Source organism: Sciurus vulgaris (genome assembly GCF_902686455.1).
Source record: "Sciurus vulgaris genome assembly, chromosome: 7".
NCBI lineage: Eukaryota > Metazoa > Chordata > Mammalia > Rodentia > Sciuridae > Sciurus > Sciurus vulgaris.
In genome coordinates, this window is record NC_136467.1 from 126650491 (window position 1) to 126662514 (window position 12024).

At 41.7% G+C, this 12024-nt stretch overlaps 1 protein-coding gene and 1 long non-coding RNA gene across 2 annotated transcripts; one reads left to right on the forward strand and one right to left on the reverse strand.

The window, feature by feature from the left end:
- Positions 1 to 2172: 2172 nt before the first annotated feature.
- Positions 2173 to 11589, forward strand: LOC306666727. The gene is made up of 3 exons (XR_013765381.1): positions 2173 to 2258; positions 9133 to 9180; positions 11199 to 11589. It is a non-coding gene; the product is annotated as an uncharacterized lncRNA (long non-coding RNA).
- LOC306666712 (core-binding factor subunit beta-like) lies at positions 6514 to 8130 on the reverse strand. The gene has a single exon (XM_079148942.1). It carries the CDS (start codon positions 7906 to 7908, stop codon positions 7477 to 7479), a length of 432 nt encoding a protein of 143 aa, XP_079005068.1. The 5' UTR covers positions 7909 to 8130; the 3' UTR covers positions 6514 to 7476.
- Positions 11590 to 12024: the final 435 nt, after the last annotated feature.

A 12024-nucleotide genomic window follows, 5' to 3' on the forward strand; every position in this document is an offset into this window, starting at 1 on the left:
CAGCCGCCCAGTGTTCCGGTGCAGTCGCTAGGAGTCCAAGCAACTCACTGTGTGCCTCCTCCTCCTGCCAACCGCCCGTAGCCCTGGGCAGTCACTCCGAGTCCAAGTGACCCACCCCGTTCCTCCTCCTCCTCCAGGTAGCCCCCCGGGTGTTCAGGAGCGGTCACTCTGAGTCGCTCTGAGTAACTCTGAGTCCATGTGACCCGCTGCACACCTCCTCCGGGCAGCCGACCGGAGCTCTGGTGCAGCCACTCGAGACCAAGCGACCCACTGCGCTCCTCCTCCAGGCAGCCCCCCGGTGTTCAGGAGCGGTCATTTTGAGTCCAAAAAACTCACCATTCACCTCCTCCTCTGAGCAGCTGCCTGGAGCTCCAACGCAGTCACTGCGAGTTCAAGCGACCTGCCGCGCTCCTCCTCCTCCTCCTCCTCCTCCTCCGGGCAGGCCCCGTGTTCAGGAACGGTCGCTTTGAGTCCAAACAGCTCGCCATGCAGCTCCTCTTCTGGCAACCGCCCGTAGCTCTGGTATAGTCATTCCGAATCTAAGCGGCCACGCTCCTCCTCCTCCTCCTGCAGGCAGGCCCCGGTGTTCAGGAGTGGTTGCTCTGAGTCCAAACAGCTCACCGAGCAGCTTCTCCTCTGGCAACCATCTGTAGCTCTGGTGCAGTTGCTCCCAGTCCAAGCGGCTTGCCGCACTGCTCCTCCTCCTCCTCCTCCTGGCAGGTCCCGGTGTTCAGGGGTGGTTGCTGTGAGTCCAAACAGCTCTCCTTGCAGCCCCTCCTCTGGGCCGCCGCCCAGAGCCCCAGTGGTTGCTCCGAGTCCAAGCGCTGTGCTGAGCGGCCTCCTCTACGATGCTCCTAGCTGTCCGAGTTCACTGCTCCAGCGGGGGGAGGGGTGTCTTGCCAGGCAGCTCTACTTCACAAAGTTCCCTGCGTTCCGGGACTACCGCCCCATCCGGGACGCCTCCCCAACGGGTGAGACTCACCCGGCTGCTTTGAGTTGGTCCCAAGTCTCTCAATATCTCCTCTTTTGAATCCTGAGTCCTGGAGCAACATGAAATGCAGCCACCCTCTAGTCCGCCATCTTGAAAACCTCGACATTTTTACTTACACAGATAAAAGTTCTAGGATGAGGTTGTCTCTGGATCCAGAGAAGTTAGTCTAAGTATATTAGTGTTTGTGAAAATAGGAAGGCATTAACAACCTCTACTCCTTACTCCATTTTTTTCAAGTTGTCAATGGACCTTTATTTTATTTATTTTTGTATGTGGTGCTGAGAATTGAACCTAGTGCCTCACACATGCTAGGCAAGTGCTCTACTGCTGAGTCACAAACCCAGCCCCTGAAAAGAGTTTTTAAAAGGAAAAAAAATAGCATTTTTCTTTCCCCTACTGAATACAGATCATTAATTAATTGGTCCCAGGGGTGACCATGATAGCACTAAAATGATTTCTCACTCCTATTCATCTCCTCAACCTCATAAAGCTGCATCTCCGTACCTCTTGAAAAGAGTAAACCCTCAGCACAGGATCCCAGATCCCCAGCCTGAAATTCCATTTTTGGTGACCCCACAAGCCACACTGACCAGGAATGGGAGAGTAACTCTCTAGAGAGCCATTTATAGCCCAAGAGCCTGGAAGAGTATTCCTGGTGAAGGAGTGCCTCAGGGGACCTGGAGCTGATTGGGCATCTGGGGCAGGCCCCCACTGAACAGCTCCAGAGCAGAAGCAGAGATCCCTGAGGACAGTAGGAAAGGGCAAAGGTAGAACTGGACTTTGCTGCAGAACAGGGGAGGTAGATGAGAGTGGAGGAGTAGGGAGCCTTGCTTGGAAACCTAGAACATGGCGGGAAATTGGAATGGGTGTGTTGGTGTCTCAAGGTTTTGGCAGTGAAAAGAGCACTTACTTAAAAACAACAACAGAAGTAACAAGGACAAATTAAGTTAACTAGAGAAAAAGTACTGTGAGAGAAGAAGCAAATAAAAAGGACAACAGAATCATGTAATTCAGAAATTAAAATAATAACAGATTTCAATATGACTAATCTTATTATGATTAAAAATAAACTTTAGAGTATTCTCAGTGAATAAGAAACTACATCTAGAAAAATTTGAAAAGACAAATATACATTTGGAAATTAAAATCTAATAAAATCAAAATTTTGATTGATTTTTCCTGATAAGGACAATTGGATGTAAACAGATCTTGACTGAAGAAAATGCTGAAGAATGTACCTCAGGAAAAAGGAGATTCTAAGTGGAAGGTATGAGATGAAAGAAAATATGAGCAAAACTATATTGGTAAATTGAAGTTAAGGTTGACTATTGGAGAAATAATGTCACAAGGTTGAAAATAACAGTATAAAGTTGGGAGAGGATAAATATAGTTAATTTAAATACAAATACTTTTTCTCTTTTCCCAATAACAATGCTAACTTTTTTGTCTTTATATTCTGATTAAAATTTTTAATATAAACTTCTCTTTCATAATGTGGTCTGTTTTGGTTTTGTCTTGTACATTTTGGTATAGGGAAGAAAAAGAGAGTATTCTGTGGGTCTTTGTATGTTATCCTCACACCTTATTGCTGGATTGTTTGGTGTTTCAGATACTCTTAACCTTGTAAATAATGAAGACAGAACTTTCTGTTTAGTGAGCAGTTTTCCACAATAAGAATGATATTCATGATGTTGGTGGACCTGCCTGCCAGTGTATTCCTTTCAGAACCGTGGACAGATCCACACATCCTGAGATGTAGGGAGCTAGAGTTCTTTCTCAACGTGGTACAATGGGATACCAGGGATGAAGATTTGAAATAAACCCTAAAAGTCTTGGAATTGTGATTTCTAAAATAGTAAATAATCAGTCTCAAATACTGCATTCTTCCCACCACATGCTACCCTCCATACTCCCTGGGCTGTAGATTTCATGATCACAACAGTCTTGGCATGATAATATAGTGAACTAAGAGGAAGAGATCCCAAATAAAACAGACTGGACTGAGTTTTGGGGCCTAATTATTAATAACTGTCTAACTTTGAGCAAGTGACATAATCTTCATTGACCTAATTTTCTTGAACAAGTTACCTACATTTTCTAGATTTTCATTCATTTATTGTGGATAATAACGTCCTTCTTAAATGATTGTGGTCAATATTGAACTAAAAAATAACTCAAGTACTTAAGTATTCAGTGACTGAAATATAGAAAGTGCCCTTTTAGTACAGTCATTGTGATTATTATCCTTGTTGCTTAGTTATTTTCCATATAATACCATCAGGAAGTCTCCTTTTTATAGGTTGCATACAGAATCTCTGATTTGAAGTATCAGCACTTCTTTTGCATGATTTGCTGAGATTGTGAAAATTCTCTAGGTAAGCCCAGTCAAAATTTCACACAAGTTTCCAGTATCTTATCCACAGGTTTCCTTTGATTTCAAATACTAGTTTTATTTAGGAGCATCTTCTGGAGTCCTGATATGTTTATACTTAGTGTTCTGGGAAATATTATTTCAAAGCAAAGTTTATTTTATTAAGGATGAGAGTTTAGAAAATTCCAATCTGGGAAACAAGGGCAGAACAGTTACTTTCTCAGTAGGAAGAGAAGAATATGCTAAGTGCAAGGCAGTTAAGAATGTTTGCTTTTTGTCAGTGATTATAACTGTGTTTTTATTATTTAAAGGTATTATGTAGCATATTCTTCCAATAAATTTCTTTAAAAATCTCTGCAATACTTTACCTATGGACACCACTATCCTCCAGTCAGGTGACAGCAGAGTAGACACCAGTTCATTCATGCAAAGCTCAAGTTTCCCAGCTGCTTGGGAGGCTGAAGCAGGAGGATCACAAGTTCAGAGCCAGCCTCAGCAACTTAGCAAGACGCTGTCTCAGCGTCCCTGGGTTCAATCCCTGGTACCAAACAACAACAACAAAAACCAACCAACCAACCAACCAACCAAACAAGCAAGCAAACAAAACCCATCAAGTTTCAAGTTCTACACAATTAAGTTAATTGTGAGAAGAGAATTAGAGAGAATGCAACATACATCTTGCATGCAGACCCTGACATTTTTGCTTAACAGTTTATATGTCCCAGAGAATGTTTAGAAGAGATGTGATGAACATATATTTGGTCTTTTAGGTACTATTGCCAAAGATCTCATAGATACTCATAGGTACTCGGAGTCTGTAAGAAAGGTTATAAACTTAGTTCCTAGAAACTAAGTTCAAATATTAGTACCATAAGCAAGTAAGCATTTGAAAGAAATCCTGGCTACCCTTTGCCATCTAGTATAAGGACTGGGTGACTGTATCTAGGCAGCTTCAATTTTAGGGCTGTAAGGAATCTGAGAACTCACCATAACCAAATACTCTCATTTGCAAATAAGATGAAAGATAAGTACCTTAAACTTTCTAACACCCTTCATTGGTATTTTCCAGTATCTATTGCTATTATCAGTTATTTCAAAATATTATTTCTAATTCTACATCTAGTTTATCAGAATAACATTTGCTGTATGTAATTTTTGTGACACTTTCATATATGTGAACTCACTTGATCCTTACGAGCCTGTATTGTTGTTAGGAACTTATTATATTTTTACCAATAAGTAAAGAAAAACTAAAAATGTTAAAATCTCTAAGGTGAGAGTAGTGAACTCCCGGACACATAGATCTCTGCCTTTCTAATGTTTCCTTTCCCCCTCTGTTAAATATATGAAAAAACATCAGGTTGATGGTATTTTTTAAAATAATATTTATTTATTTATTTATTTATTTATTTATTTATTTATTTATTTATTTATTTATTTATTTATTTATTTATATAATGCTAAAGGTCAAACCCGGTGCCTCACATGTGCTAGGCAAGTGCTCTACTACTGAGCCTCGACCCCAGACCCTGGTTGATATTTTTATATTCCAGTAATGAACCGACAGAATTGAAGGATAGGCTAAGACAATGTTTAGACCATCTTGATGTCAGAATTTTAAAACTTTATCCTGTACTGTTGTTACCCAAAGTATGTATGTATGTATGTATGTATGTATTTCTGTAGAGGCATGAAAGACAATGAGGGATTAAATAACACCTACTGTAATTCCTCCAGTTAGTAAGCTGCCAATACTTGTTAAAAATGAATGTATAAAGGATACAATTTGGAAGGGGTGGAGGGAAGTCTAAAAGAAGAAAATAGAAAGTCTTGATCCTTGAGATAATATGATCAAAGGTCTGTAAGAGGAAGAAGACAAGTCGGTCTGGGAATATGCAGGAACAATCTGGGAAACTGCCAGCATGTGGTGTCTGACTCTCATAGAGGAGAAAGAGAGAGAAGAAAGGAAACTCAAAGGTCAACTGACTGAAGGAAGCAGATATTTAAAAGTACTGAAGTATGGTATGGTGAATACCAATCGCAGGTCCATTGACTAGTTTCTTAGGATTCCCTAGAGTTTTTAAATGACCAAAATTTTCTGCTTCTGAAGATCTGATTCAGTATACCTGGGAGGACCAAAGTCTTTCTATGGGATTTGGCATGAATCTGGATGGATTCTAGAGTCTAGAATACAATATCATCTAGGCCAAATTAGTCACTTTGAAGAGGAAAACTGTATTTGGAAAATGCCCTAGGGAAGTTAAGAGAAATAAAGAATGTCCATTCTATTTGAAACTAGAGGTTACTACTGACTCTTGAGAAATGGGAAGCAGGTGAGAAAGAGCAAAGATGCAGAAGCAGAGAGAAGCAGGGCATAACCAAATGATGGTGAGGAGAGTGGCTTGGCAGGAGCATGTTCCTGGAAAGGTGGATTGGTTCTGAGAGTGTAAGGAGCCCAAGTATAAATTATATCTGTGCAACAATCACTTAAATTTTTGAATAAAGCTAAGGTATGAAAAAATCTACCATGGTGTTCACAGTGACTGAAAGACTACATACAAGAATGTTTTCAACTCAGCCTACCTGGAAATTTCTTAACTAAGTATGAGTGAATGGAGATAAACACCGTATTTACTTACCTTCTCCTGATGACACTTTCTATCAGTTAGGAAATGGTAAAATCAGGACTACAGGACTCGAACAGCTCTTGGGTTGCAGTACAAAGATAGTTTCAGGGACAGAGAAATTTAGAGGCAGTGAAATCCTCTGAGACTGGGAAAGAGCAAGTGTAGCTGGGTCTGGAGAATTTGCATTCCTTAGTATTATATATGAACTAGTATTTAAGGTGTGAAATTGATGAGAGGCCTATGATATAGTATGCTAAATAAAACATGAAATAACACTGTGAATAGGATAGTTTCAAGAAAACTAGAATAGAGGTGGGAGGTATAGCTAGCATGTGTGAGATCCTGAGTTCCATTCCCAACACAAAGACACACACACACACACACACACACACACACACACACACACACACATGTACTTATACTAAGCAAGAAAATGAAATAAAAGACAACCAAATTGGAAAGGAAAAAGTAAAACTATCTCTACTGAAGATGATATGTTTTTTTTTTAATCTTAAACATGATTTTAATACAATATTAACCTTTGTAGCTGATTCATCACTGTCTCCAGTTTAATATGTTGTTACATGAAGAAGCTCCAGTATCCCTTTTCTGATTATTTTTTTAAAAATCCCTGAATAAAACAGAAGCCAGCCTGTGACTTCTTTAGGCATTTCAGTAGAATATTATCATCTATGGAGACTATCTCCACCCAAACTCATGATTACAAAACAGAATCTAAAACATATCTGGGGCAGATTACAGAGTTAAAAATTTAAATTTTTTATATTTCAAAAGGAAAGAAAGGGTGCTGATTATTAGCATTTAAAAGGATACTGCAACTTTAACAACTGTAAACTTTGTGTCAGAAGGCTGTGGCAGACAGTTCTATGCTACTAGGTTTTTAGCTTGTAAATAATGCAAACATATCAACAGTTTTTAAATGCTATAGACAATAAAAACACAAAAGGAAATGCAGAAAATAAAACCAAACCAAAACAAGATTGCCTATCTAAAAAGAAGCTCTGTAACCGACACATCTAAAAGTACCAAAAAAAAAAAAAAAAAAAAAAAAAGCAACTGATTAAAGAAAGCCCTCTGATAAAAATTTGTTTTAAATTGACATGAACTTTAAATTAAGATGGAGGGAAAAAGAGCTTTACAAATTGATAGTTTCAACTGTATTAAAATAATGCCATCAAGGTAAGCTTGCATAGAAAAAAATTTTGAATTATTACTGGCTACATGCTTTAAAAATTAGAAATGTAGGTATTATAATCATAGTGCAAAACCATGGCAGTTTGTGATGTCTTTTACTGCCTTAGGTTGAGAAAAAGACCGTAGTACCTCCAGTTATCACAGTTTCTGGTCTTACAATGAATTATTTCTGCCAACTAGAAGCAATGTGTATGTAAAGATGGGCAGCACATTTGCTGTGCAACTATTAACGAAGTTTGAGATCACCACCACCACCTAAATTGGAACCAGGACTAGGGTCTTGTTGTCTTCTTGCCAGTTACTGCCAGCAGCTGTGAAACTCTCACCTCCATTTCCTCCCGATGTGACCTGTCTCTATCTTCAAATTCACGTGTCCTTCTCCGGGCCTCTTCAAAGGCCTGTTGTACTAATGCATCCTCCTGCTGGGCTCGCTCCTCATCAAACTCCAAGCATCCCATACCATCCAGTCTCTGAAGATCAATCCATCCTTTCCAGATAACACAGACTCCATTCAGAATCATGGGAGCCTTCAAATACACGATCTCCGAGCGGCCGTCGCGGCAGGCGTTCTGGAAGCGCGCCTGGCGCTCCTCGTGGGGCCGGTCCCTGAAGCCGGTGTACTTAATCTCACACTCGCGGCTCAGCTTTCTGAAGAATTCTTCATTCTCGAACTTGCTTCTCTGGTCAGGCACGACGCGCGGCATCTTCCCGCCTTGAGGCCGTACCGGCCGGCCAGGCTACAGGCTAGTGCGGGCACCCGCTGGCCGGCTCCGCGCTGACGACTGACCGCCCACCCGCGGCGCCCCGACTCCCTCTCCCCTTTGTTTCAGGCGCCCGCCCGCGTGGGCTCCCGCTCCGGGGAGTCTGAGGTGCCACCGCCCGCTCGAGCCCAGCCCACGCCGCCGTCGCCTCAGCCGTTGCCTGCCGCCCCCCGGCCGCCGCAGTCGCCGCCGCCGCCACTTCCTTTCGCCGCCCACCTCGCTCGCTCGGCCGCCCCGCCCCCGCCGGCCCCACCCCTCCTCCTCGCGCGCCCGCCGGCCTCTAACTCCGGCGAACAAGACGCACCAATCACAACTCCCGATGATTTGGTTTTATACCAAGATATCCAAATAATTCACTAAAATTACAACTAATAAACAGGTTTAGCACATTGGCAGGATATAAGATCAAAATACAAAAATTGTATTTCTATACTATCAATGAATGAATTGAAATATTATTTTAAAAGGTCAATTTATAAAAGCATAAAATAGAAATTAAATTAAGATTCCAGAAATAAGTCTCATATTTATGACTACTTTTTCCTTTTTCATGCTAGAGAGTGAACCCTTTGCCACTGAACTACATCCTCATCCCTTTTTATTTTCATTTTGATACAGGGAGGGTCTTGCTAAGTTGTTTAAGCTGGCCTCAATTTCCAGTCCTCCTGCCTCAGCCTCCTAGGTTGCTGGGGTTACAGGGTTGCACCACCTGATTATCAAAAGCACAAGTAAAAAAAAGGAAAATAAGGATAAATCGAATAATAGAAAAGTTAAAAACTATTTTGCTTAAGGACACCAGCAAGAAAGTAAAAACGCATAGGGTGGGAGAAAATTTTTGCAAGTCATGCATCTGGCAAGAAAAGGCTTTGTACTTAAATTACAATCAAAAGAATAAAAAGACAAAGGATCTGGGTTTATAGTTCTCCAAAAAAAAAAAAAAAAAAAAATGCAATAGACCAATAAGCACATAAAGGCATGTTCAACATCATTAGCCACGAGGGAAATGCAAATAAATACTACAATGAGATTCTACTTCCTACCCACTAAAATGACCATAATAGAAAAGATAATAATGAAATTCCTGAGGATACGGAAGAATGGAAACACTCTTACACTGCTGATGGGAGTGAACAGTGGTGTAATCCAAAGCTCTTGCTATGTCCACAGATGAGTTGGTCCTTGTGGGAGGGAATCTGCAGCTTGGAGCCCAAAAAGGTCAGTCACCATGAACAGGGTATAGAATCAAAATAGCCTTCTTGGTATTCCTTTTTCTTCTCCACCACCACCCCAGCAGTCACTGCCTAATTCACAGGTACTGCTTATTGAGAAATCTGACATTTGGAGACTTTGAGATATAGATAATTTTTAAAACTCTTCTGAGGTAGGGAAAAATATCATTGTAGGTTTTTTTTTTTTTTTTTTTTTTTTTTTTTTCAGGGAAACAGACCCATTCTGGTAGTCTGAGAATAAAGTGCCACATTAATGTTTGGAAATCTGGGGGTGGGAGGAGCAAATATCAGTGAAGTCATGTGGTAGGTAGAATAACAGTCTCCCAAAGAAGCTCATGTCTTAATCTCTGAAAATGTCACCAATATGGCAAAAAGAAAATTTTGGATATCATTAAACTAAAGCTCTTGAGATGGAAATACTATCCTGACCATACAGACATGTTCAATGTAATCACAATGGTCCTTACAAATGAAATAAGTAGGCAGGGATGTTAGAGAAAGTGATGTGACAGCAGAATCAGAGGTGAAAGTGATGTGATTGCTGATGTGGAAGATAGAGGATGGGGCCACAAGGCAAGGAGTGCAGATGGCCTCTAGAAGCTGGAAAAGGTGAGGAAACAGATTTTCCTTTCAGCCTCAAGAAGAATGCTGTCCTGCCGATACTGTAATTTTAGCTCACAGACATCCATTTCATAATTCTGACCTCCAGAACTGTAAAATAATAAAGGTGTGTGTGTTTTGTGGTGCTGGGGATTTGAACCCAGGGCCTTAATGCTTGCGTGGCAAGCACTCTACCAACTGAGCTATATCCCCAGCCCAGGTGTGTGTTTTAAGTCACTTCCTTTTGGTAGTTTGTTATAGCAGCAATAGCATACAACTACCAGTTACCACTAGGGCTCTTGGAAGCTACAGTTGGAAGGTCAGGGAAGCACATGCTGAAGAGCTCAGCCTATAGATGAGAAGTTTGGTTGTAGACATTAACCATGAAGATCCAAAAGTGGGGGCAGGGGTTATGGCTCAGTGGTAGAGCGCTTCCCTGGCATGTGCAGGGCCCTGGGTTCCATACTCAGCACCACATACAAATAAATAAAATAAAAAAATCCATTGACAATTAATAAAATATTAAGAAAAAAAGATCCAAATGTATCTTGGGTTTACTTTTGGCCTAGAGCGATTGGAGATCTGGAAGTGTTGAAGCTCTGCAGAGAGCAACATATTCATCTGTTCCCCTGGAGAAAACAGAAGTCTCAGATAAGACATCACAGGACCTGATATTTTTCAACACATACTTCAGATTTCTGAAAGAGAAAGTTCTCATCAGATACAAATGTTAGAAATAAGCTTTTAGAGATGGAGCAACTACATAGGCCTGGGTAGGAAAGAACACCCAACCAGAGACTAGGACCGCAAAGCCGAGTACTAAGCCCCAGATCAGATCAGTTAGAAGTCCAGGGGAAAAGAAACGTGGAGCACTGTACTCCTGAGTTGGGGCACTGTAGCGAAAACCAGCTTTTAACCAGGGATTAAATGCTAAGTATTTGTGGACTAGGAATGAACGCGAGCCAAAGAGGAGCGCAGGGCCAGCTCTGTCAGAGCAGAAGACCTAACCGCAACTCAGCCGGGAGAGAGCTGCCAGAGGGCGGCGCCAGTGCAGGGGCTCTGGAGTGGGAGTGGGATCCGTGGCAAACGCGACAGCCGAAGAACTTGAGGAAAACCACTTTTCCTGCGCTGATTCCACCATATTTGGACTCTCGTTAACTGTTTTCTAGCACTAGAGTCCATTGGCCTCTCTTCTTTCTTTCGGTCCTTTCTTGAATTTGCCTGTTTCCCCGCTCCTTTTGAGGGAACGTCCTCCTACTGAGAAGTTGCAAATCTCCAGTAAATCGCGAACTCTGTCCCTTGAGTTTCCGCTATTGTTTCTCGGTGACCAGAGGGTCCTACTCTTCGCACACACAGCAGGAAGCCAGAAGGGCCTAATCGAATACCTTCTTCTCCATTCTTCAGGGGAACAAGGAAGGATTCTGACACTTCCAGAACCTGGGAAGAAACATCTAAGCCCGCAGAATGCAGAAATCTGGAAGACAAAAGTCCCGAGTCCATGTGTGTCGCAAGGTGTGGTAGGGGCGCTCAGCGAAGCGAGGAGCGAGACAATAGGAGAGATCACAGGAAGCCACTGGGTGGAAGTTAGAGCAGGAGGTCCCAGGGATGCCGGGAAGTGGAAAGAAGGAGGAGAGAAGAATCTCAGCAGCTGGAAAGAGTAAGATCTGGAAGTGTTGGGGCCCTGTTGGTTTCTCCGCAGCACAGCGCAGACGGCAGTGCCTAATCACTGATTCCTTGGTTCTACTAATATGTATTTAATGTTCTCTGTTTGCTAGTCACTATGCTGCACTGCACGGATACATCATCAAATCCTCAACACTTCGGGTTCCTTCATTTTAGCAAAAAACATCTGGAATTGCATGTTGCCACAGCTCCAGCTCCTCAAATTATCTTCCTCAATTGAACTGGTTTGGAGGAAGATCAACCCCGTGGTTTAGATGACTTTGGAGCACTTGGAAAAGTTTAAGAGCCTTGGATTATAACATTCATATTCAATTCTGAGATGATGGGAAAATCCTTTATTGAGGAAACGCTTCCAGATCCTTAAGTAATAAAACAGGAAGAAAGCAAATCCAAATGCAGCATCTGAGATAGAGAAATCCACGGACCAGTCACATGCTTAACAATCTAGATACAATGAGACAAATGCTAGAACATGCCAAGAAAACAGCAGCCATGCAAGAAATGATTCAAAAAATAAAGCAGAATTTTGATAACAGGTTGAGTGTTT